At 36.9% G+C, this 25,130-nt stretch overlaps 1 protein-coding gene across 3 annotated transcripts; it reads right to left on the reverse strand.

Moving 5' to 3' along the window:
- Positions 1-2,934: 2,934 nt before the first annotated feature.
- On the reverse strand, positions 2,935-21,105 carry GOPC (golgi associated PDZ and coiled-coil motif containing). 3 transcript variants are annotated; one of them, XM_035900688.1, is made up of 9 exons: positions 20,937-21,105; positions 19,230-19,579; positions 15,643-15,807; positions 9,564-9,739; positions 9,122-9,287; positions 8,194-8,289; positions 7,233-7,397; positions 6,372-6,552; positions 2,935-5,843 (listed from the first exon to the last, which is right to left on the reverse strand). In XM_035900688.1, the coding sequence occupies exons 2-9, from the start codon at positions 19,263-19,265 to the stop codon at positions 5,725-5,727; spliced, it is 1,104 nt and encodes a 367-aa protein (XP_035756581.1). In that variant the 5' UTR covers positions 19,266-19,579; positions 20,937-21,105; the 3' UTR covers positions 2,935-5,724. The 3 variants fall into 3 exon arrangements, with proteins under 3 accessions (XP_035756581.1, XP_035756583.1, XP_035756582.1); XM_035900690.1 differs by lacking the exon at positions 19,230-19,579; XM_035900689.1 differs by lacking the exons at positions 19,230-19,579; positions 20,937-21,105 and adding an exon at positions 16,830-16,930.
- Between the last annotated feature and the right edge of the window lie 4,025 nt (positions 21,106-25,130).

Genomic DNA, 25,130 nt, shown 5'->3' on the forward strand with positions numbered 1-25,130 from the left:
CTTTCATTCCCCTAGACAAATTGATAATAAACATAAACACTTGGACAACAGCAAATAAAATATCATTAGATGAAAGTTTTTTCATGTTGTTGTTTTATTCCATTTTACAGAAGTAATAGCCATGCAAACATTTAGACGGTTAATAGGAAAATTAAGATTTAATCAACAAGGCTTATGGAGATTTACCAATCTATTTATTAACAATTGCAATTCAACAGAAAAGTTACCAGATGTCTCCCAAGCAACCCTGACTTCCAGCGCTACGGGCAATCAAAACATGCCTGTGAATGCCTTTTGCTTGACTTGTTTTTACATTTTCCCAACCTCCTGTCTTGAGACCCAGCCATGGAAAACCAGGCAGCAAAGCACTGACTGCCCCACAACTGGAGGGGATGCTGGGGACTTCAGAGGAGCAGGGCTTTTGCATTTCACAAAGGAAATTTGAAGAAATAGAGAGTGCCAAATACTTAATGAGGGAAACGTATCTCCAGTAGAAAGTTCCAAAGGAAAAACCAGCACCATTTCAACCAGGTTTCCTGGATTCCTTTTTAGGGATCAATGGACTTCTAACATACCTCTCACAGGGGACTGGAAGAGCATCCTTCTGCAGACCCTTCAAAACACTGGCGGCTCTGATGCTTCCCTTCGGTACAGCTGGGAGAAACAACGCTCAGCACACCAAGCAGAAAAGGCTGACAGAGACACCAAATAATTTTGAGAGCTGATTGAATTAAACACTTGTAAAGTGTGTGGAAATTTTACCCAAGTGACTTCAATTTTCTCTTAAAAAGGGAAAAATCCTTGAAAAATACTGCTTGGCCTTGTTCAGCCATTTGGCCTGTAAGCCCTGTTTGTCCCCCACAGGCACAGACACCGAAGCACCTCTGTGGCAGGGGTACACCAGGCAAACGCAGGTAAGGCAAGGCTACTCTGAAGCATAAGCAGCAAGAACTGCCTTGCTGAGAAAAGAAAAACCAAAAGGAGCTGAGTAGTTTTCTTTCGAACCCAGCACATCTGCTGCTTCTCAGCTCCTGGGTTCCCTTCCAACTGTGAAAATTCTAGTCTTTGAAGAACTGGAAATCGCATCGTATTGGAAAAGACACACTCAGGACAAAAGGCAAGCTTGAAATATTTTAGGTAACCTTCTTCTCAGGTTGTTGAGCTGAGGTTTTAGCCAGCAAAAATGGTCTCCTTACGCATATCCTGAGTCAGGATGTGCTTCTCGTCTTTTCTGTCATGTGCGGATCTCTGGAAAAAAAATGCCAAGGACCACTCAGTGACTGTGGTCACTGGGAGCAGCCTCTGAGGTCCTTCAGTTGGGCACTGGGGCACAAAGAAATTCTGAAATTCCTTGACCCCAGCTGACAAAGAAATTTTTTGTTTTCTCCTCTTTCCATCCTTTTCAATCTTTGTTCATAGCTGCCTCTAATCCTCTGCTTGCTTCTTGACAGCTAAGCCAAGTGTTAAGTGTTCTCTCATTTCCCTCTTCCTTCCATCTGTCGAAGTCACCCATATCTAAACCCTCCTAAATTACAGAGCTAAAAAATAAATACTTGCAGCTCTAGCCCTCACCAATGGTGCATATATATATATATATATAAAATGTGCATTTCACCCAGCGTGACTCAGCCCTGTCTATTGAGATGGTTCCTACCCTCCGTCTTCTACTCTCTACTTAGACTTTCTCAACAAATCCTTAAGTGCTACCATAATTATACTGCTACCACAGTTACCGTACCATTGCCTTTCATCTGAGCTCTCTGTTCATCCAGATGAACTTGATGCTTTAGGGCAAGACTACTCAAGTATAGGTGAGAGATGATTCAAAAAAAAATTAAACCATGAAACAGACACTTAGTCTGAACTTCACTATCAGGACTAAAAATTGTATCTTACAGATAAGTGTTTTGTAACTTCAGTGGTGAAGTCAGAAGATACCTGTTATTCCCAATACATGGAAAACAAACAAACAAACAAAAAAGAAAACCAGCAGTTTCCCCGATTTTACCCAAATGGCTTAATCCTTTGAGAGGTTTGGGTCTTTATAGCTTTTCTTAGCCAAAGGCTTCAGAATATTTATGGTATTATTATACAGCCAGACACTGCAACTATTTCCTTTATTTTTTTTTTTGCTTATTGAAAAACATTCAGCAGAAAATGCATCTCAAATAATGAAATTTGAGACATGTCCTATAACCCTATCTTTTTAAAAATGTACTTGGTTATTAACCATTGCTGGCCAAGCTAGGTTAGTGTCAAGTTTCATGTTATGTATTTTTGGTTTTCCTCATATATTAGCTTTTTGGCCAGGTGTGAACCACGTGCTTAACAGAAGAAGATCACACAGAGGGTTAGGTGTCTGTATTTTATATATAAAAGCAGAAGAAAGTTAAATACCAGTCTGAATTAGGTGGAGAAATCACTGCAATGCAGAAGAGTATATTTATTTACAGGCTAATAAAAATATATTCAGCTTAACTAGATGTATACATTTGTTGCAAAATGTTCTATCTGCTATAGAAATGAGATTAATCCATGATGTAATAAAAGTTTGGACAGATACAATAAATACCTGAATTTTGTTTGATACAACTGTGGATTAACATATATCAAGACAGATACAAACCCTCTTCATTGCCAAGAATACACTTCTACAAAGGAAATACTACATACAGCCTTTGATCAGAGTTAAATTTATTGCCATAAAGCACTTTCCTTAACTTACATGCTCTTAACTAACATTGGTCCCGGACACCAACAAACACTGTCCACCGTTAGCTTAAAATACAATTGTCTCACTGCAGACTTTTTTTTTTTAATAGACAAGGAATTATCTACTAAAAAAAAAACCAAAAAAACAAAAAACCCCCACAAAATTCTCTTTAGAATATTATTTTATTTTTTTAAGTAAAAATATATATACACACAAGTAAACTGTTTTACACTTTAAAAAATAAAAATGAAGTCTGAATATTGACTTTCCTCAGAAATTCTTCCAAGTCTAATTCATTCAACCTCTGGGAATCAGCAGGACTGAGTCTTCCAGTTACTGACAAAGGGGAGAACACACATTTGTCTACTGAATCTGGAAATCCCAACTTGCAAAACTTTACTCAGTTTAAATATTAGTATCTAAGCATCTCAGTATGACTACAATAAACAGGTATGTTAAATCAGCTGGTAGGAAGTATGGAGTACATGGAGACAGACTAGTGTCTGCGCAAAATCCTCCCATCCAGGGCTTTCTAAACAAAGATTATAAAAACTGCAGGAAAGGAAATCTGGTGATAATTTACTGCTACCTGATTTGTCTACTCCAAGTCATTTTCCTCAAGCAATTGTTCCTTCTGTTGATCTCATATATAGGTTAAAAATAGACAAGGTAAGAGCAGAGAAAGGGTCCAGCAACTTCCAGAAGATGAAGAAAAGAACACAGTATCGTGAAAAACTGGTGGACAAGGAATGTTAGGAAAATAACTCTAGAAACATCCTCCCACTTCAGGCTAAAACTGACTGAAAGCATTAAGTGGAAAATAAGATGTGCCAAGAAGTACGGAAGAACAAATAAATTAAAAATTTCACCTTTCCCTCAAATAAAGGGAAACTGTACAGGCAAATTTAATGCCTTTTTTAAAAGTTACTAGACTCGTTGGATGAGCCTCACTTCTTACAACTGCAGCAAGATTTCATACAGCGGTGATTTTCAAAGACGAGAAGATCACTACTTGGCTTTGAACTCTCCCCTCTGACAGAAAGGACATGGAGTGTCCAGGCCACAGACAGTCTCAGAGCGCACTCTGCTCTGCACACGTAACTGTGGGAAAAAGATGAATCTGGATGCAAAGTTATGGCAGTGTATTTATCTGCTAACACGTTGCCAACCTGTCCTCAAGTTTCTGAAGCTTCAGAAAAAGAAACATGCCTGGGGACCTGTTTCTCCTTCACACAGCTTTATTTCTAAATACTAGTTTCTGTTTGGTGAAAACTGTACATCTTTGACTATTTTAAAAACCTTCAACAGTATGCTGTATGACAAGGACTACTATAAAAAACCAAACCAAATAATGTTATTCCACCGAGGAAGTGGAACTCATGCGCACACGCACACACACGACTCATGTAAATAGCAAAGTTAAGGGATTTATAAATAGCAAAATCTTTGAATAAAGTATATACATTTTTAGGCTTTTTCTATAAACATATATATATAGTGCTCCTAGGAGAGACAAGTAACTGTGTTGTTCTACATCACAATTTAGAACATAAGATTAGTTGATGTTACTCTAAAGGCCTTTGAGGTTTTTTCTTATGTATGTACATCCTACACAGTAACACTTGCAAAGATGTCTTTTCACATTAGTTCCTCTCTCAATGTATAAAACCTTATCTTTTCACATTACAGTTCAACAGCCTGCAGAGCAGTGAACAGGAGAGCCAGCACTGCATGCTGAAATAATAGATGTGATTACAATGTAGAGTTTGCACGTGGGGAGTGCGGCACTCCACCAAAAGATCTACAAATGGAGTATGAGAAACAGGCCAAGAAACTGTCCTCAACGTTCCCATTTGCAGCCATGCCACGGGCCTTTAGATGTACACCAATTAAAAGCTATTTTAAGATACACTGCTCTTACAAAAGAAGTAACATTTTGTTTCAACAGTAAGACAATTATAGGTTAATAAGACTGCCATAACACAGATAGGGCCAGACACCATACGACTCTGAGCACCTCCTGTAAAGTACTGTGCACTCAACTTTCACTTCTTTAAAGATTATTTTAATGTGAAATGAATATGTTCAGTACCCATCAAAAGCACTCAGCATTTCATAAAGTCAAACTAATGATGACCAACCCAAACGACTCCGCATTAGCAGTAACCACATCCATTCAAGAACGAACGCTAAATCGATGATGCTCAGAAAAAAAACCCAAAGGGCCCACATAATTGTGAGTGTTTTTTAAACTAATTTTGCTTTTAAAACCCCATAATACTCTGTTTAAATACTTTTGGAGCAAGTTTCAAATGGAACAATTGGCAGTGAATTCATTAAAACAACAATGCCAAAAAACCTGCTCATAAAATGATCATGGGCTGAAAGATCACGATTAGCAAGTACTCCACTGTCCCATTTGGGTTTTGATGGTCTTTGCTCAAATAAAAGCTCTGGTTTTTACTATTCTGAGAAATAAAAAAAAAGCGCTTTCTTTTAAAAGTTACCGTTCAAAAATCTTAAGTACAAAACTCATGGATGCAATGGTACAATCCCCCTCCGCACCCATGCTTCTAGAGTTAAAGCTTGTTTCACACCAAACTGAACATCAGTTGTCCCTTTAAAACATCAAAGGGTCAAAACAAAGCTGGCCACATCTTATTCTACTTCCTTGGGGACATCAGTGAGATTAAAAGTTGAATGTATTGAGGTTAGCCTTTTTAGAAATCCCATGCTTTGGTGCTTATTATTAAAAGAAAATTTGTTTCACATGCCATGTGTTAGATAACTACTGCGTGTCACGCAAAAGACAGTTTTCCACATTTAGAACTGCTCACAATGAAGCCCTGAGGTAACCGCCTTTTTTCCAGGCAACGGTAATACAGTTCCCTTTGATGTTTAATCATCCTTTTACTACCTACGCTAGTATATGCAACTTGGAGCAGTCAATATTGATTATCAATTGTTCCCAAAGATAGGATCTGTCCAGTTGATTTTTTGTTTGTTTGTGTTTAGGATAAAGACTCAGCAGAACGGGCTAATTTGGGTACAGTGTCTTCTAGCGCAGCTTCAACTGAATTCCCCAGGTCTCCGTTTTCATGTCCATCAATACTTGGTTTCTTATCAAACGCTGCAAGTTAAAAAGAAATTTTGTTTAAGGAAGAGAAGTAATCTTTGGAAGGACAGACCAGTGAGCCTTATTTCAGAAACTGGAAAGTGTGCTGAAATGACTACTAAAATAAGACCTAATAGGGTTTTAGCAGAACATACTATAACAGGCAAACAGGAACTGTTTCTATACCTCTCTGATCTAAAAAAAAAGGTGTTTGAAGAAGCCAACAACGTACAGTGTTAAAGGGAATTAACTACTCCTAGACCAGAGTCAGGAAAAGATAAGAATAAATTTGAATTTCAACCTTTGGGAAAAGGCGATCACAAAAAAAGCCCCACAAATTGATTCAGTTAATTCAGTTGTATCTAAGTAAACCAGGCCAGTAAGTAAGGGACCAACCAAAAGAGCTGACAGCCTACTAGTAGGTTAATTGAATTAACAGCAGATTAATTTTACAATGAATACAAAAACAGTGTTTTCCAGAAATTGGTTTGCATATTGAGACTTCAGAATTAAACTGCATGTAATGCATTTCAGAAGGTTTACCTTGCGAGGGTTTGACATCCACATTTGCATCTTTCCTGTTAGAATTTGAATTTGCACCTTCTTCCAATTCATCAAGATATAAACGGTAACGGTGTCCACTCTCATCCTCATACTCTACATTTTCATCATCTGAATCAACTTCTGGAGCAACATACACTACTTCAAATTCAATCTCGCCTCTCTAAAATGCAACAAAAATTACAAGTTTACTTACTGCTGCACAGCTACATAATAGGATTACCCAGATAAGCTAGGTTACTAAAACAAATACAGATTACTGTTGTAAACACATTTACAGTTGTGTTTAGTATTTTGGATATGTATCTGAATAAAGTTTTTACTGACTAAAGAAGTACAGCTCTATAGCTAAGATTTATCAAAGTTACCTGAATTTCTTCATTATCTGTCAATACTCATTAGAAGTTACCGTCTGAAATGCAAGTTTTCTGATAAATTAAGTGCACTTGTTAACTGTCTGAAAATGGGAAGCAAGGCAGGAAGAAGATTCTAGACCACAAAGAATACGATAAACATTGTTTGGCTGGAGCTGTCCAGTCATAAAAGAATAAAACTTATGTCACTATATTATTTCTGTGGGGCAACGTAACAAGCTGTTTTCCATCACCTTACGGAAGAACCATTAGCCAATACAGGGGTTTAACTGAACTAGCACTGACCCAGCATTTTTCTCCTTAAATTGCAAGACATAAGAGGATTAAGTGTAAAGTGATATAGCTTCAGGAATCACTGTAGCTTAGCATAACACTGTGCTTAACAGAAAACATTAAAATTCAAGATAATTCAATACGCAGAACACAGGAAGCACTTAAATGTGCCTATGGATAACAGGTCCCAACTAACCTGTTGGGAAAGAATAGTTACAGCTTCTTTATGTTTTGCATCTCTCAGATTAACTCCATTTACTGCCAAAATAGCATCACCAACATGCAGTCCCCCACATCGATCAGCAGGTTGTCCAGGATGGATTTCAGAGATCAGTATTGGAACACCATGCTCCTTCCCGCCCTATTAAAAAAAAAAAAAAAAAAAGGTAGGTTTTAATTAACAGAGATGTCCGTTAGCATAAAATCAACATTCTGGTAATTCCTCTTAAAGTGCTTATTATTATAGAAAATTAGAAAGCTTGCTTCATACAAGAAGAATGCTTAAAAAGAATGCACAAGATGCTTCCCTCAATTCTTCTCCCCACAAAAGAATGGACATATTTCAAATATATACTCAAAGAGTCAGAGGAGACAATTCTGAGTAATAACAAAAGTATAAAAATCATATACAAGCTGATAAGACCAACATCAAAACCTCATTAAAAAAAAACACATCAGGAACCGTATCGACTTGCAAGAAACAATGTTCATATTTAGAATAAAAGTATAATAGCCAGAATTTTCAAAATGTGTTGTAAGAAGTTAATACAGCTTTTGTTAGGTGTGAGATGCTAATACCAACACTTTAACAAAAAAAAAGTTACAAACACAACAGCTAAGCTTTGGAAGTTAGTTCTCAAGATTGTTTCTGCTCTTCCACAGAATTCCACGCCTGAAATTCACCACTGGCTAATGTGCTAAAGTGTCTAAACCCCAAACATAAGTTGAAATCGTAAGTTTTACATAAAGAAGCAGTTATCAATTTCTTAATCTATCAAAATGAGTCTTCAAGTTCTATGACCACAGCTATGGATTTGCGTATGCTTTTTTTCGTATGTGCTAACAATACATTCACTGATCCACATATTTTGCAGAAGTACAAATACAAATTTAAATTACTTCTTCTGTGTCACGGAAAAATAAATGTAAGTATTTACTGTGATTGAAATTCCTAGTCCTTCATGGTCTTCTTTAACTAGCAAAACTTTTCTGATGGGACCAACACCTTGACTCTTCTTTAAGGCATCAGGATCCTAGTTTGATAAAAAACAAACATAGCATAAACGTAAGTGTGTGAACCAAAAAGTGATGCATTTTGGGTTTTTTCAATTGTATACAGGCAGTATGCCAGCAACAGAGTTGTAAACTAGCTCCAGGCAGGACAAACTTACAGGGCCCCTTCACAGGCAGAGTATGAAATCAGAAAAGATTCCTCACTATGCACTCCTAATGAGAATAATTACTTCAATTATTTCAGTGCTGAGGGATGCACAACACAGAACTTAACTTCAAAAGAAGGAAATCAGCCGCTTATTAAAAATATAAGGGACTACATCATGTGCCAAGTTGGGTGAGTTATACCAAGGTTATCCACAGTGAAATGCCTTTTAAAGGTTTTATTTTAAAAAGTACCTTTTGGAGGAGAAAAAAAAAAAATCAATTCTTTTATAAAGTGTCACTTTATCTGGCCTTTAAAAAAAAATTAAAAAATTACAGTTCAATCTAATGCTAAAAATGTTGTTGTTCTTTTTTTGTAAGTTAGCTCCACACTTTGAAACCTAGGTAACAAAATTATGCTGTTAAATTCACATTTATACACACACATAGCAGAGGCTCAGTTTTCAAAAGGACTGAGTGTTCCTAGGTAAGTCAAAGGAATTGTATCATCTTTCACAGTCATTTAAGGGGACATGCTATTCAGCATGGAACTGTCCTTCAGCATACCAAAGAATTACATATTTAGAAGTGATATTTGAAAGAACACCATACTGAAGCGAAAATCATCACAAAAATGAATAAATAACTTGTATCTATTTTCCACAAATGCTGGAAATTATGGAGGAATGGCTCGTCTTTTCAACTTACATGTCCTGGTGGTGCTTGCATTGGTCGTTTTAGATCATTCCGACCTCGACAAGCTCTAATAACGGTTTTGTGACGGTGAAGGTGTATTTCTGCTTCAAGCTGATTCCAGAGCTTGTCATGAGCAGGTCCCTTCATATCTCGGCCCAGTAACTGAATCTGCTGGACCCTACATAATGACAAAGAAAGTAAAACAATACACTGTATTACAACTGAAAATACAACGCATCATACAACTCATACACTTCATCTGGCTACAGCACAGTCAGGCAGCAACTACTGCAAGTGCAGTAACTGCAGGCATTTGTTGTTTCTTTTGTTCAAATAACTGCAAATGTGAGACTTTTCCTACTCAGTGCTAACTTTAGACCTGCCTCTGGGAAGGCAAAGGAAGAAAACAATAAAAACCATCTCATGCTAAGGGACACAGATTGACTTTACATACCTTCCAGCTAGTTCCTTATCTAAATACTTGGCTGCCAATCTTGCTCCATAAACCTCAGCCTGAAGCACAGCTATGTGTCGACGAAGAGCTTCATTTTCCTTCCTCAGCAACTTCACCTCAGCTTCCAGCTGAGCTTCTTTTACTTTTTCTTTCTTGTTAGCTTCAAGTTCTCTCTCCTTTAAAAAAAATTTTTTTGAAAGTTTTTATCGAAGTTAATAATGAGAGAGTTATTACTGTTTCTGCACACACAATGTGAGGTAACTCTCCCGTGTACAGGACGTGCATGCAGGAAAAAAATGAAAGCAGGGACTCTAGCACTGCAGCTAGCCGTTTGCGTACTCCCCTCCGGGGAGAGGAGGCCTTGCATTCAACTTTGTGCTCCTGACATGATTTTTATCCAGCTTACAACTCCTTAGCACAAAATGCATACACTGATTCAAAGTCCAAGGACTGAAACTAGCAGAGTGCTTCTCCCTGTCACACACAGGTGGCAAATTTAAGGAGCCTGAATATCACCCTTACTTTTTCTGGTGCTCAGACAGAAGATTCATACAATGAGAGAGCAGATTATTTTAAAAATGAAAATCACTAAATATTTCAATTCGATAATATTCTTTAACTTTTTTACTATATTTTTTAATATGACCAGATGTCAAGGAAATGTTCTTTAAGTCTGTATAACCTCAAAATTGTATTATTTTCATGCAAACAACCAAGAAGTGTCCAGCCAAGGACATTTCCAGATCAGACTCTGAAAACCACAAAAATAAAGCCAGAGATTCTACACATGAAATGCCTACCCTGACAAAAGAGAAGTTAGTGCAAAATACCTTTGTTAAAACAAAAAACCCCCAAAACCAAAACAACAAACCACACAAAACTACTCTAAAAAAATGTACCTTCCCTTTTTTTTTTTTTCTGGCTCCCCCCAAAAAAAGGAATTCTGGAAATACAAATTACTTCCATAGTGGTCCATCTCAAATGTACAGAAAATGCGTAGTCATTATCTTTTCTAATACCCAGAGTACTGGAGTAAAAGGAATTAATATGCTCAGTAAGGACTGCTATTCTACAAAATTTACTTTAAGACGTGTATTTTATATCTTTTTTATATCCCTCTTACAAAGTGGGGGAACAGAAACCACTGCAAACCAGAAAAACAGTAGACACACAGGGTCTATTACTGTTCCCTTTTAAAAATGTCTGTCAACTGAAATAGCAATAAAAGTAAGTTCACCGTAACATATTTTTTAAGATATTTAGAGTACCTTAGAAGTATTCTTTGTACTTGTACCAGTTACATTATTAAACAGATAAAACCAGGAGGTGCTACTAAAGGAGCAATAGGACAGAAACGGAATTTTACAGAATTGGCAAGACAAATCTGTTACCAAACTGTGAATATGCTTATACACTATTCCAAGCCTGGATATAAAACCATGATCATGGCTGGTGTTACCACATTTGAGATGTTAAGCAAGGTTGGTCCTTCCAAAGAGAGGTATTTTCACAATAGGCATTTATAGCAATTTGTCAGAAAGTCAACTCCGAATTTGATGGCCTTGATGGACTCTACTATCTCCTTCATCTGTTAAGTATTTGCATCAGGTTAAATGAATGGAGTACGTTACACGTATATATATATACTGGCTAGGAATTGCCTAGCATACTGCTCAGGAGCGGCACAAAGACTGCTTAAAATTGTTGGCATTCCACTTCCTGTAATTCCCATGCTGGCCCAGTTTCAGATCAGGTTTGACTCCACATGCACCTTAGAAAACCTGTCACACAAAGCCTCTTCTGGTCTCTGGGCTCTGAGTTGGGGGCTGTCTTGTGAGATGACTCTTCAGCAAATCTCTCTCTGAACTGCAGGATTACTCCTAAATCAAGAATTTTGACTAATCTACATTTGAAGAACAGGAGTTTCTAAAATTATACCAGTTCTCTCTATTATCACAATGGTCTTGGGCTATTTTAATCCACATCTACTGCCAGTTAGCCAAAGGGCAATTACAAGAATTCAAGAGTGCCAACATGCTGCATTGCCTCTGCCACACACTTTAGCTGTAAGAAGGGTCACAGATCAGACATAGCACTCAATTTACAGTAGCTGGAGAGTCTGTATACAGGTACAGTGTTCCTAACTGTATGTTAGCTACATACATATTGCCGATACTGTTCCGAGTAGTATGGCCCCCCCGTTTGTCTACATACTCACTCTTAGAACATCTTTTATTTGACAAATATAAAAAGACCACGGCTAGAATTTGACAGACATAGGAAGGTATATTATTCACACCTAAACCTCCACTTTCTCCCTCACTGGATATTTTTATGATTTATTTACTGAATAAAAAGTCATAAACTAAGAATTCATAATATCTTTACCAATAATTTGTTAGAATGTACCAGCCCTGTTTTCTATTCAGAAAAAAGCTTTAGGGATGTATGATTTCCTTGATGTATCTGAAATACACCTTGGGAGAAGAATTCCAACCTCCCCAGAAAAGTGAATCACTAAGTAATCCAAGATATTTGCTTACCCTAACAAATTCCATGTACCACACTTTACTGTATTTATATGAAGTAGACATCTTAAAAACTCTCATCAAGACTGAAATTTTCCATTTATTTTCTCTGACTTTGATTCATCATTTTAATTAGACACTTTTCAGTCATGTATTTTAAATGTTATATCTAAAATACGAGGAATCCATATCATCTCATAGAATTGGGGTTTTTTTCTCTATTTTCTCCATTACTATGACTATTACTCTGTGACTGAGGTGGAAAATTACACCCAGAAGCCATTCTTAACACTACACCAGTCTCCAACTGATCACCACAAAGAAAAGGGCTGCAATACAGAATACCTGAATATGTACTGAAGGAATGTATCTTTTTTTGACCGACTGTCATGAGATGTGGTAAGTCTCCAAAAAGCTTTAAAAAAATTGAGGAAGTTACAGAATTATTTCATGCTTTCTAGTGTTAATAGTATTGCATAGGTTCTGCAAAACAGAAAAAACTGTATTTTCTGTTGGTAATATAAAAAACACCAAACCAAAAATGCAGCTGCAATGCTGGAGATCAAAGCTTACAGTTACCAGCTATCCTGTGGCTTTTTCAAAGAGCGAATACTGAGCAATGATAATGAGGTATATAACATAAAAAAAGCTGTTTAAAAACCTTTCAAGTCTATCACTGTGAAGACCAAAAGATAAAAGTTAACTTTGCATCACTTTTTCTTCTTATCTATGCATTATTGAGTTTATATGCTTTGGGCTGTTACACAAGCCAGTAAATCATATTAAATTATGCCCATAAAGAGAACTAAGAAAAGGGAAAACAAGGAAAAGTTCACAGGATTTTTTTTTTAAAAATACAATATATAAAATACTTAATATTACACTGATAGATGTGTACAGTGTTTATGCTTTAGAAATTGTATAACACCTTAAAAATTTTTGAGTACTGCCAGAACAACCTTTCAGAATATCAGTTTGTCAGATATCACCCCAAATTAGCTGTAACAAAAATAAAACACACACAGACTTAGAAAAGAGGGCAGCAAAACTAGAAAAGGAAAACTAAAATGCAAAGAAAATTCTTTATACAGCATCTTGCCAACAGACAGGGAAAAGGAAAAAGCCAGATGTTTTGCCAGTTTCTGAGGCCAACATATAGAAGTTGTTGCACAAAACAAAAGCACTGCTTAAACATAAAAAAGGCAATCAGCATACTTACCATTTCATCCACAGAAAGGACAGACTTAAGACAGAAGAAAAGAGTTCCATAATTAGAGAAACAGGCAATACAAAGTTCAAGAAAATGCAACAACATAAATGACTTATTCCAAAAGAAATTTACCAGCAGATTGTGTATTTCATTAGAAGGCATAAAGAACAAGCACATTGCTATAACTGTACTTAGCAGCAATTTTGGTATTTTGCAGTGAAAGTTATTAAAAATCTTACTAAAAATTTTAAACTTACTGTAGTATCAAAAACAATACTTTCTCCTAAAATACCAAGAATCTAATAAAGAGTAGCAAGATAATGTGAAATGCATGAAAGCACTTTTGAAAGTATCACAGAAAATACATTCTGTAATACAACACCTGTTATACAGATTATAGGGGTGTTTTTTTTCCTTTCAAGAAAGAATAACAAAATAGGTAATGCAAGAGGCACATAAAGGACAGACAGAAGTAGCAAAAAAGATGTATCAACTGCAAAACTCAAGAAAAAAAATTCCACTAGGCAACTTCATACTCTTTCTTGTAAGAGTTACTGTGCCTAGACTAAGCAGATACACCACTCCTAAGAAGGGATTCAGCCTAAGCCACGTAATATTATCAATTGCTTAGCAATCTGAAACATTTAAAAATGTCTTAGTTCACCACTATGTACAATTTTACAGTTTGCAGACTATATATTTATGGCGAGTCTACATACAAAAGAAGAGTGGTTGTCATTAACAAAGAAAGCAGGAATTGGCTCGTACAGAACTTTATTTCCTCATTGCACATTATGTTGACACAGTCCCTCTTTGCCCTCAGAGGCTTTCTGACTGCCAGAAGGTCAGCATCAGTTTTTATTTACCTAAAACTCAGACTTGCCATTTTATTGTCATTTAAGCAGCTTGAGTTTTGCTTGTTCAAGCTGCCCAGGCCTTTATAGCTTTCTATACCTAGAACAGTTGAAAAGCGAGTTTCTCTCCATTAGAACTATGAAATCTCTAATGGCAAAGTAAACCAAACTCAAAAGATCAGCCCTGATGTTTATAAAAAAGGAGGAACTAACTGGAATTAAGGAGAGAATATCAGTCTAGGCTGTTAAAAAATTCAATTTCGACACTGTTAAAATATGGAACAACATAAGTAAAATGTATTTATTGCCACCTGTAGGAAAAAGACTGCCGACAATAGCATGGAGATTTAATATATCTTCAGAAATTGTTTATAACAAGGAAAGGAGAAACAATAAGGTTAAAAGTATTATTCTCTATGTCACTCAGAAGTTAAGCCTCAACAATAAAATTTAGGGACCGAAATCACTTGCAGTGATGTGTTGACTTTAAAAAAATTGCTACATCTAACCCCACACCTAACACAAAATGCTGGTGATATTTAACTAATGCTTATTGACAGGGCCATAAAAAGTATTAACAGCTCTGAAGAATCTTCATCACGCTTAAGCTACAATTCAATACATAATAAATTATGTGCAGACAATCCAGAAACTGTTACTCTTCCACTGAATATGCAAGTATGTAGACCTAGGAATATAGCTCTAATTCAATTACAGATTTTGGATCTGAAAAGAGAAGAATTTGGGTTACTCCTGTTATTCAGTGATAGCCTAGTAACAAGGCAGACTACACTCTGGTTATCAGTCCATGCCAACTAATTGCACAGATTAATTACTGTTAACCTTTGGTGGGTTTTGTAAAGGTCTAAGTTTCTAGAAAACATATTGTACAAAATTATCAGTGGTGGTTTATTAAGTTCTTTTATGACAGATTACTGCATATAGCAATAGATAGCGCCGTAGATGCATCTGCAGCACTCTTTAAGAGAAGGAATGACAACAGAGAGAGGACTGCAATGCCACTTTGTGTCGCATCTCTGTATGACAAAACAATCCCATTCTTACTCTCATCAGAGTGCAACTACAATAAAAACAACAGACTTACCTCATTTTAGGCTTTTTTAAGATATGTAAAGATTTGGTTGTATTTGTACATTGGAAACTATTACCTTTTGCAACTTCTGTCTCCAGAAAAGCTTTATAAACCACCAAAATACTTTCTTATTCTACTTTAAGAAACCAGTAAAAACCATCTTATATAGAAGCAACTTCTTAAATTCTTATTCATTATTATGATGTTATCTATCTTATTTTTAATGGTTACTAACAGCCAACTGTATATGTTACTTAAAAAAGAAAAACTTAATACCCTCTAACATTTTCAAAGTGAAAATTTGTAACCAGCTTGTTTGCACCTTCCAAGGAAGAACTTCAGCCAGGAGAGGGAAAAGTATAAAATAATCCTCCATTGAAGCCACCATACTCACCAGTTTTGCCTTAATAGTCCCAGAATCGATACTCTGACCAGTTTTGGCATGTAGCTGGAGTTGAACAGCATGGAGTTGCAAAAGCTGATCATGCACTTCCTTTTCCAATACTGCTTTCTCTGCCTGCGTTTCTGTCAGTTCAGACTTCAGGTCAACTAACTGTGCCTGTGAAGATATAATCCATCATAGTAATTAGAACAATGATTAAATGGGGTCATCAGTCATGCTGGTACATATTTGCTCTACACGGTGTAATACAAATAAGAGTGCATGCTGTCACAAGTTTCTCTGTAGCCCAACTTAAGCACTGGATCGTTTGCAGGCTTTTCTGCTCCCCAACTGCCACCAAATCCAAAATCCAAATGATGTCCACTTCAAAACAGGGCAATGGCATTAGACCTATGTAGGACTTACAACCGTAGCAATGTAAACACATTTTAAGACTTTAAAATTATTAAATCCAATTGAAACAAATTACTGATCAAAGTAAAATGACAATGATTAATGCAATGCTGAAATCAAATCACCCAACTTACAATTGGTCTGTTATAAACAGCTTAACTGAAATAGTAAATGAGGTGGGCAAACCAGAAGCCATGGATTAATGTGCCCCTAAAATGCATTTGTAGAAAACCAGGAATACTTATTAACTCTTAAAGAAGTGGTTTTGAAACATTTTTAAATAGAGTTTACATGTAGTATGTATATATGGAATAAGAGAACAAGTTCTAACATGTTTACCAGGTTACTTGTGATCCTTAAATTCAAGTAGCATTTTAGAAGATAAACATTTTTATATATAAATGCATATACATATATATAAACATTTATATAAGCTTTAAAGCTACTGTTTGCCCAAATAAACACAGACGATGATCTCAGGGAAGGGGAATTTTAATTATGCTTAGTATTTTTAGGTAAATTCCCAGCTTATACTTTTGCTTCCAAAAATTTGGAACTAAAAAGCAAAACAGAAAAGCCACCGATTCTAAAAAATACCCCTCTCATATTAAAGTAGGGTATTTTAGATAATTTAATAACAGTATAACGTTTAAACTTGCACTGAATATCAAATTGCAAGTCAACAATCACCCCATTCAACTGCATAAATCAGTGCTTTAAAGGGTCTGTATCAGTTAGAAAAAAAAACAGCAGGAAGGATCTGACTATCAGTGGGGGGTACTTACTGGATCTAACTTTAGGTACATAATTTAGACAGACAGCTTCCTTAAGCTTCCAGCATAATTATCAGACATAAGTAGGGTCTTCCAGAGGTGATTCAGAGCACCTAAATTAGAGTGCAAGTTGATGACATGGTTCAAGCCAATCTCCAGCTTGCTGCTGCCATGCCCCCAGCCCCACACCTCCGGGACTGGAGGGTGGGAGATGCCCTGCCCATGAGTGCTGCTGATTTCAGACCAGACTTCCCAGAACAGAGCAGAATCACCTCTCTCTGTCCCCTTAGATGGAGCCTCAACAGACCAGGTTAGCATTCCCTCTCTGTCAAAGAATGGGGCTGCATGCATTTCCACCTTCCAACTGCCAGAATGACAAAAAACTTGAATAATCTATAAACACCCGCAGAACTCTAAAAGCAGGAATTGCCTTCTACAGTAAGATGATACTTAAAATACCATAAAGCTATATAATTTTAGAGAAATGGGTTACTTACAAAACTGCATTGTTCTCCACAATCATCAGCCACTGCTAAAGTTTCTCTGCTATGGATTATCTACCCTCAAACAAAAGCAGACACACACCTGAACTAAAGTAGCAAAAAAAAAAAGTATCATCAGCGTAAGAGGTGATGATATAACACAGAGCAGATAACTAGGACCTTAATAATGAAGGCACAGTTTGACCCAGTCACAATTTCACATAATGTATAACAGTATTACTTCTACTTTATTATTTGTTATTATATAATGCATAATGATACTACTTCTGCTTTTAAAAAAGATCACTAATGCCTTCCTCCTTTCAAATAGCTAACATACTAACTTTTATTAGGTTTTTTACACACACACAAATACTCATCCATTCTAATTTGAAATGCCTGGAGAAGCAGAAAGTGGCAGAACAGATAAATTACACCAGTTTAATATTGCCCAGCCTCACCTAGTAGAGAAGGGCATATAAGGAACAAAATAGAGCTCGGGGCGAGGTGGGGGAGGAAGTTATTCCCCTGTGCAAATTATAAAGCAGCAAGAATGACGGCTACCAGTTTTGCAACATTGCACGATGCTCCAAAGGGATCACAAAGAGACTGCCAAACTCATAATTAAAAAAATAGTAGTACTCTGCATATGACCTAGGATTTAAATTCACATCCTGCTGTTTTAATACAGAGAGCAAAATGAGAAATGGTATGAGCATACATCATGGAAGTAATCTATTCACACATTATGAGAAGTCATAAATCTATCCCCAGGAACAGATGCAGATACGAGAGTCACACCAAAAAGCAAACAACAATAAGCTGGTTTCAAATCTTGTGATCTACTTCTCTGAAGGCTGATAAATCTTTACATTATTTCACAGAAGTTCTGCCTTTCTCAGCTTGGCCGGCTCACTTGATTCTCCTTCATAGTACTCTTACTAGCACTGTTTTTTCTCCACATTTCCTCACTTTTTAATAAAGGAATCATATGGAAAGACCACTGGAAATTCAACAGCTCTACATTCAATTTTGGAAGCTACTCAGTAAAAACCAGAGAGGGGGCAGAGACAGCGGAAGAAATTATGAGCACAAACAAGAGCTATGGGTAAGGCCATGCTTTAGCAGGGGGTTGGACTAGATGATCTCCGGAGGTCCCTTCCAACCTCTGACATTCAGTGTGATTCCGAGAGCACCATTCACTGCAGGAGGCAGGGGTTCTACAGAAAAAGATGGTGCCAGATGATAGAATTATAACGTTTCAATTCACGTAAGCGCAACAAGGATAAATCAATGTTGCACAAGCAACTGTACCAATCCTTTAACTGGCAGCTGTTTGGATGTACTCTCCAAGGCAACTATCGAACAAGAGATGCCATGTATTTTTGAAGGTCACCTGCGGACTGTTCTAGAATTTGTGGAGAAGCCAGCTGGGGCAGAAGTAACGACCACCCACCCATAGGAGACCACTGAGCTTCATGGTTAGGAGAGATTAGGAAGAGCCACCAAGCAACAAATAGAGAACAGAAACTTTCATTTGGGGACAGTAAGGGGCAGAGGTTGAAGAGAAGGTAGTATGTTTACTTTCATAACATCCTTGAACAGTAACTTGATGTTTCAGCCAAAAGAGGAACTCTTCTGCATTTAGGGCAGTATACAACTGTGCAGATTAGCAGTTATCACACATTAGCAAGTATCACATGGCAAGGTAACACCTTCGTTTCTCTCTGCTACCTCGTTTGTGAGTCTATGCCCCAGGCAACACACAGTTATTAGCAGGACTGGACTGTGGCTCATGGAAGTACGATTCAATCGTGAAAACCGGCATCTAGCCCTACAGCACAGATGGAGAGAGAACTGGGGAATCAAGCAGACAGGATATGAGAGAGACAGAATTTGCACTGCTCTTTTTTTCCTTTTATTTGGATACCTGTTGGCAAGTCAATGCCTTTTGAGATATGCTCATTTGTCTCTGACTCACTGAAGTCTTGGATACTTTTCTCAGACTAAGATCCGTAACTGGAGTTCAGTGCCCATGGCAATGGGAAGTGCCCGGTCTGGGCCTTACACTGGAAGCCAAAGCTTACTGAAATCGACCAGAAAATAACCACGTTTCTTCTTTACTAAAGGAAGTCAGACCAGTTGTTTCAATGCTCTGCTTTTCCCACCTCTCTTGCATGGGGACAACGATCACTAACTTTTCCTGGAGTGTTCCGAGAAATGTTTCAGTTCAATACTGGCAGCTAACCGAGAACTCTGAGAAGTTACGTAAATGAGACGCTACGGAAAAGACCAAGAAAAGAAGAACAGCATTACTGACAGAATCACTTATTTTCCTGAAGTACCTCATTCAAGCATGTTCTCCAATTTACTAATAATTATTAGACACATTACTGTTAATTTCTTTGTATTTACTGTCCCAATTACAATCCATACACTGTCAACCATGCAAGACATACTCCTTGGTTTCTTACCTTTTTTCTTCTCGGTGTTCTGAGTAAAAAAACCAAGCCAACCTTTAATACTGATCTGATCTGTCTGGGGTGGGGGGAGGAAAGGTAGTCCCACAAGTCTGTTTTTTTCTTTTCTTCCACAAAGTACCAGTAAACACGTGCTATTTCAGAGAGAGCTACTGTTTCAGGTTATCGCTCCATTGGTCTATAGTCAAGATACTTCTAACTCTAAACAAAAGTCTACAATTAGATTGAATTGCAGATCTTGGTCAAATTAATCAAACAGTAAAACTCAATATTTATCTTCCAAAAAATCTAACACGGAGATGATACCAGAGGAATATAGTTTTGAAAGGCTAACTAAATATTTACTCAATTTTGGGGCATATTTTGCCATTTACCAGGTATTTTCTATTTGACAGAGATCTTACACCTATGAAAATTGCAGCAAAATTTCAACCAAAATAACTCAAGAATTTATAAAGTATTATTTTTTTCCATAAGATGTAAGAGAAAAAAAATCATGGCATTAAGCAACAAATACTTAGTCCTGGGAGCATTCAAAAATATTATTGAAAAAGTTAAAAACAAAACACAACAAAAAACTCTAGACAGAACAGTCCAGACATAATGTCCGTCTATTTTTAATCAGCAGTTCTTATTTCCTGTTGAAGCAGTTATGAGTTATCAAAAAGTTGTGTTTGATATAAATGATCTCATGCTAAATATGTATTTTAAGCTGTCAATATAATCAATCTGAGCTTAAATGCTGGGATTGATTGCACTCACAGTCATGGAGTTCTTGAAGGCTTAACCAGTGTTTTTGATTAGGAAGGAGAGGGCTTTGTGATCATATCTTATCATTTTTTTCATATGTTGGTCTGAACTCTCACAAAAAACTACTTATTCATCCACCTGTATGTATTTCATAGAAAAGTGACTGTTAGAATAACTACACAAAAATAATTTATTTCTGTAAGACCTCAGAGCCATACTCAAAGATCCCATTCTAAGTTTGTATATTATCAAGAATAAAAATGTGGACCTTGCCCTGAACAACTTACAATGTAAATACATGAAGGAAATTATGAATAAATGCAAAATGAAGCATAAATACAGAGGTATGTGTGTACAGAACTGCACAACAGGAAGCAGATAGATGGCACGCTAAAACCACAAGTTACCATTTGTCATAACCATCTCTGCTTGAACGAGGCACTGGAGGATGGCAGTATGGTCACCTCTGAGATCTGAAGCATCAGAGGGAGCACACGCAGACTGAGAAAACTTCATGAAGCGGAATGATGGTGACAAACCATATCGTGTTGACAGGAAACAATCCACCTCTCACTACTGAAAGGGAAACCAGTTGCAGGGGGACGGGGGACGGGGGGGGGGCAGACAGAGAGATGGCATCATCAGATAAAATAATGACAACGGCTTTAGCTTTGGGAAAAGCTTTTTTGTGTTCTGAGCTATCATTCCAATAATTTTTGCAGCACAGACAAGAGTTTTATTTGAGCTAATAGATATGGAAATATATCTAAGAATTACCCATTGCCCAGACATGAACACTCAAAATAGAGCCGAGCTGATTTGGAAAGCTAGGTCATAGGCCTGAATAATCCTAGGATGAGGCAGCTGTATTATTCACCACCCCAAATAAAAATGAGAGGAAGAAGTAACATCCCTCAACATCAGAGTGTAATGAAAGCTTTTTGAGGCTTGTAATGATGCACTTTTCGGTATATCAATTTCTAGCTCAAAAAAAAAAAGACTAGGCATAATGGACATATTAGAAAACACAGATTTTTCAGCAAAGCAAAGCTAGATACATGCAAAATATCCATCGCATTACTGGCCTCCAGTGACTAAAAGTCGTAAGCCAAGCACTCATTAAATGCCTTTGAAGTAGCAAGACTTTTTTCATTCTCCTTTCACTTCAGGCCTTTAGGGTACACCTAATTTGTTCTCATACCAAGCCTCCTAAACTCATAAAGGTCTGCAAACTGTCTTTTTTTACCTGAAAGATGTTTTTTTTTTTTTCCACCATATCATCTCTAGACGCCAGAAACATCCAACACAAGCAGAATAGCAATTAAAAAAAACAACCAACCACAAAAATTGGTAACATTTCATCATTTCTGTCTTAGTTTCCTAAACAAAACAGTCTAGTGACATCATTTTATCTGTATGCGTATATTTCGCCCTATTTCGCCTTCCCTCCCTGTTGATTTGAACTGAATTCGGTTTTTGGGATTCAAACGAATCTATTAGAGGGGTAAAAGTGTGTACGATTAAAGTTCCTACAACAGACAAGTTTTGCATAAAACAGCTGCTCAGAAGGAAAGAGAGATGGATTAGTGCCCTCACGGAGGGAAAGGTGAGAAGAGTCAGACCTTGGCTAGCTTGTTCAGTCCACGCAGAGATAAGAGCAAACAGTGCGAGGCATCACACGCTGCGCTGCCACCTCCTGTCCAGCCAACTAACCAAAACTGTTGGTAGATGAAAAGGTGAAGGATGCTGCGGTGTGGAAACTCATGGATCACGGAAGAAAACTGGAAGTGCCTGAATGGAATTTCTCTAAGACTCGAGAAAGTGCTTGATGTTTGCATTAGGACAAACCATTCCCGACAAATCAGTAGGAAGTGAGATTTCACAAGCGCCATTGATTCCGTTACCAATAAAACACCTCCGGTATATATATATTGGTAACAGCTAATTTTACAAGGGAGGTCCCTATGAACCTTCCACAGGATCAAACCAAAATTCATAGACAAATAATATGAGGTGGTTTTACTTCTTCAGCAGTATGTCCTCATGTAATTTATGCTAGACTCCAGAAAGTTTACCGACATGCATGTTTACGTATTTAAATATTCCCTCCTGATTGGGACTATTAGCCTTCTGATTTAAAGGCTGAAGGATCTAGGATCATGAAACACAACAGAGCACACTACAATGCTGCAATTACTCTGTGGCTTCTACCCCAGTATACGCACAAAAAAGCAACATAAATATCAAGATAGGACACTAGCGTAATTGCTTAACATTACATCTTGGGGGCATTTTTTCAAAGGCAGAAATGCCGCTTAAAGGCAAAAGTAGGTTAAAAAAACCCCTAATTATGCTTTACAAACAACGAAATCATTATTCCTAAGTGTTCCCATAACATTACACAACTGCAGGATAGAAAACAATTTTTCAGGACGTGACAGCTGGAGCTCCTACAGCCTGAGGCCTAAACATAGTCACAGGCACCAGATACGCAAGTGGTGTTGGCTCAACAAGAGAGCTGGTTGTGCACGGTTAGGAAGCACGCAACCCACATACTAGGAAGGCTTCATGGGGACCCCTAATGTTGGCATCAGCCCCTAGATGTGAAGTATCTGAAACTCTTAAGTACTATGTTTCTCTAATTGCTGGAAGAAAGGGTTGTCTCCATGTCTCACCAGTGTCACTTCACCACTTCGCCTACTGCTCTCCCAGAGACAAGAACACTCTTCCCTTCCTCAGTCTTGACTATTTGATTCTTCCCACCTATTAAGCAGCATTTGCTGCAATTTCTCACACAGCCCTATTAAGTTTAATGGACTGGTTTGAATGAGAAACCATGAAACAGATCAGAGCCCTATTAATCTCACCATGCTCCTTGCAAAACTAAACAACGTGACAGCACTGTACAAAATGTGAATTTCTGAATAAATTATACACTTGGGAACCATAATTTCTGTTGATAAAAAAACACCCCCAATTTCAACACAACCAAAGAATGTTTACCACTTGTCAATGATGAAAATGACTAGTCTGTTTCAAGGAATTATTTGAAAAGACTGTACTTACAAATTTTTAAATAAAATTAAAAGCCTTTATTTCATTATTATTGTGAACTCAAAAAGGACATATGTGACTGAAGTTTTTAGTTAAAGCTTTAAATTTAACAAAATGGTCTTTACTGTGACTAATAAGAACACGAACGACAAAATTTATTACTACTTACTCCCTAAATAAACACTACAGTAGCTTAGCTATGTAGGTAGTCTTGGTAAAAATGCAGGGTATGAAACTCAACACACAAATCAATCAAATTAATTTAGTCCACCTTTAATATGTCCCATACAGAATACAAAGTACATGAGAAGTCTACAAAAGAACTGCTCCATTTCTCAGATTCCATTCTAGTCCTGACAAAACATTCAGAAGACTGGTCAGCAAATTACAAGGATGCAAACCAACATTCTTACTTTTTTTATCCTCTCTGCTGACGACCATTCTGGATAGGCAATTATTTGCACATTTTTTCTCCCAATGATTAAAAGATAATGTAGTAATAATACATGTATAGCATCTCAAAATTGCTTTCTGTTTACATAAATGGGTACATCAACCAACACTTACATGCCAGTCACTGATCTTTTTCGTCTCCATCATTAAAATACCTGTTGCTGCAGCAACCTATTATTGTTTTCACTTTGTTTTATGTACTGTTTATAGCCACTGTTTTACTTTGTATTTGACTGTATCATTCTGTCTGCACCTACTTACAGAAGCACAAATTACTTTTTTTTTTTATATATCACTGCTTGTGCACTTTGCTGCCAGTGCCAAACTACCATCTGCCTCATGAAGACACTTTTTTCAGGTTGCCTGTGTTTCTAGTTGTTTATTAAGACACAAATCTCTTTTTAGAGGTCATATTAGTAGTTTGATTATTGACATTATTTTGAAAGTCATACTAGCTATGCAACACAATTCAATAAATAAAACTAATAAATATAAACTAAATATTAGTTCCCTATCACTTCCTCTTTGGCAACTCCCAACAAATGAGACAGAGAAAAGGAAAACGCTTTACTACATGCTGACTGAAGCTCAAGTAAGCTGGTTAAATTTGCATAGAATTTGAGAGCTTCTGATACAGGAAAATATTAAGTATAGGTGACCCCTTTAAAAAGAGCGTAATTACTGTGAGAGAAGTTATATACATCAAACTAATGATAATTTTGTATATAAGCCAACTGGAAAATTTATGCAAACCTGCCACTTCCTGAATATCTGAAAACTGCGAACATTTTAGAATATAAAATTAGCTGGATCAAATCTCATTCAATTTATTTTCCAAAAGACCACATTCTATCTAGTACTAGCAGATTTCTGTTCCAAAAGAGAAAAAGCATTCATAGAATCATAGAATGCTTTGGGTTGGAAGGGACCCCTTGAGGTCATCTAGTCCAACCCCCCTGCAGTGAGCAGGGACACATTTAACTCGATCAGGTTGCTCAGAGCCCCATCCAACTTTGCCTTGAACATTCCAAGTTTAAAGTGTAATTAATAAAATAACATCTCAGTAAATACTGGAAATTTTTATGGCATTTGAA

Source organism: Egretta garzetta, unplaced genomic scaffold (assembly GCF_000687185.1).
Source record: "Egretta garzetta isolate BGI_Z169 unplaced genomic scaffold, ASM68718v1 scaffold18, whole genome shotgun sequence".
In the NCBI taxonomy this organism is placed as follows: Eukaryota; Metazoa; Chordata; class Aves; order Pelecaniformes; family Ardeidae; genus Egretta; species Egretta garzetta.

What these genes read in the sequence shown, in the direction of transcription:
- GOPC (XM_035900688.1), bottom strand. Translation starts at nt 19,265, where the DNA reads ATGAGCATATCTCAAAAGGCATTGACTTGCCAACAG. An exon ending in AGGCATTGACTTGCCAACAG is followed by an intron (nt 15,808 to 19,229) that starts GTATCCAAATAA and finishes ATATCTTCACAG; the next exon opens with GCACAGTTAGTTGACCTGAA. An exon ending in GGATGTCAAACCCTCGCAAG is followed by an intron (nt 5,844 to 6,371) that starts GTAAACCTTCTG and finishes TTTAACTTGCAG; the next exon opens with CGTTTGATAAGAAACCAAGT.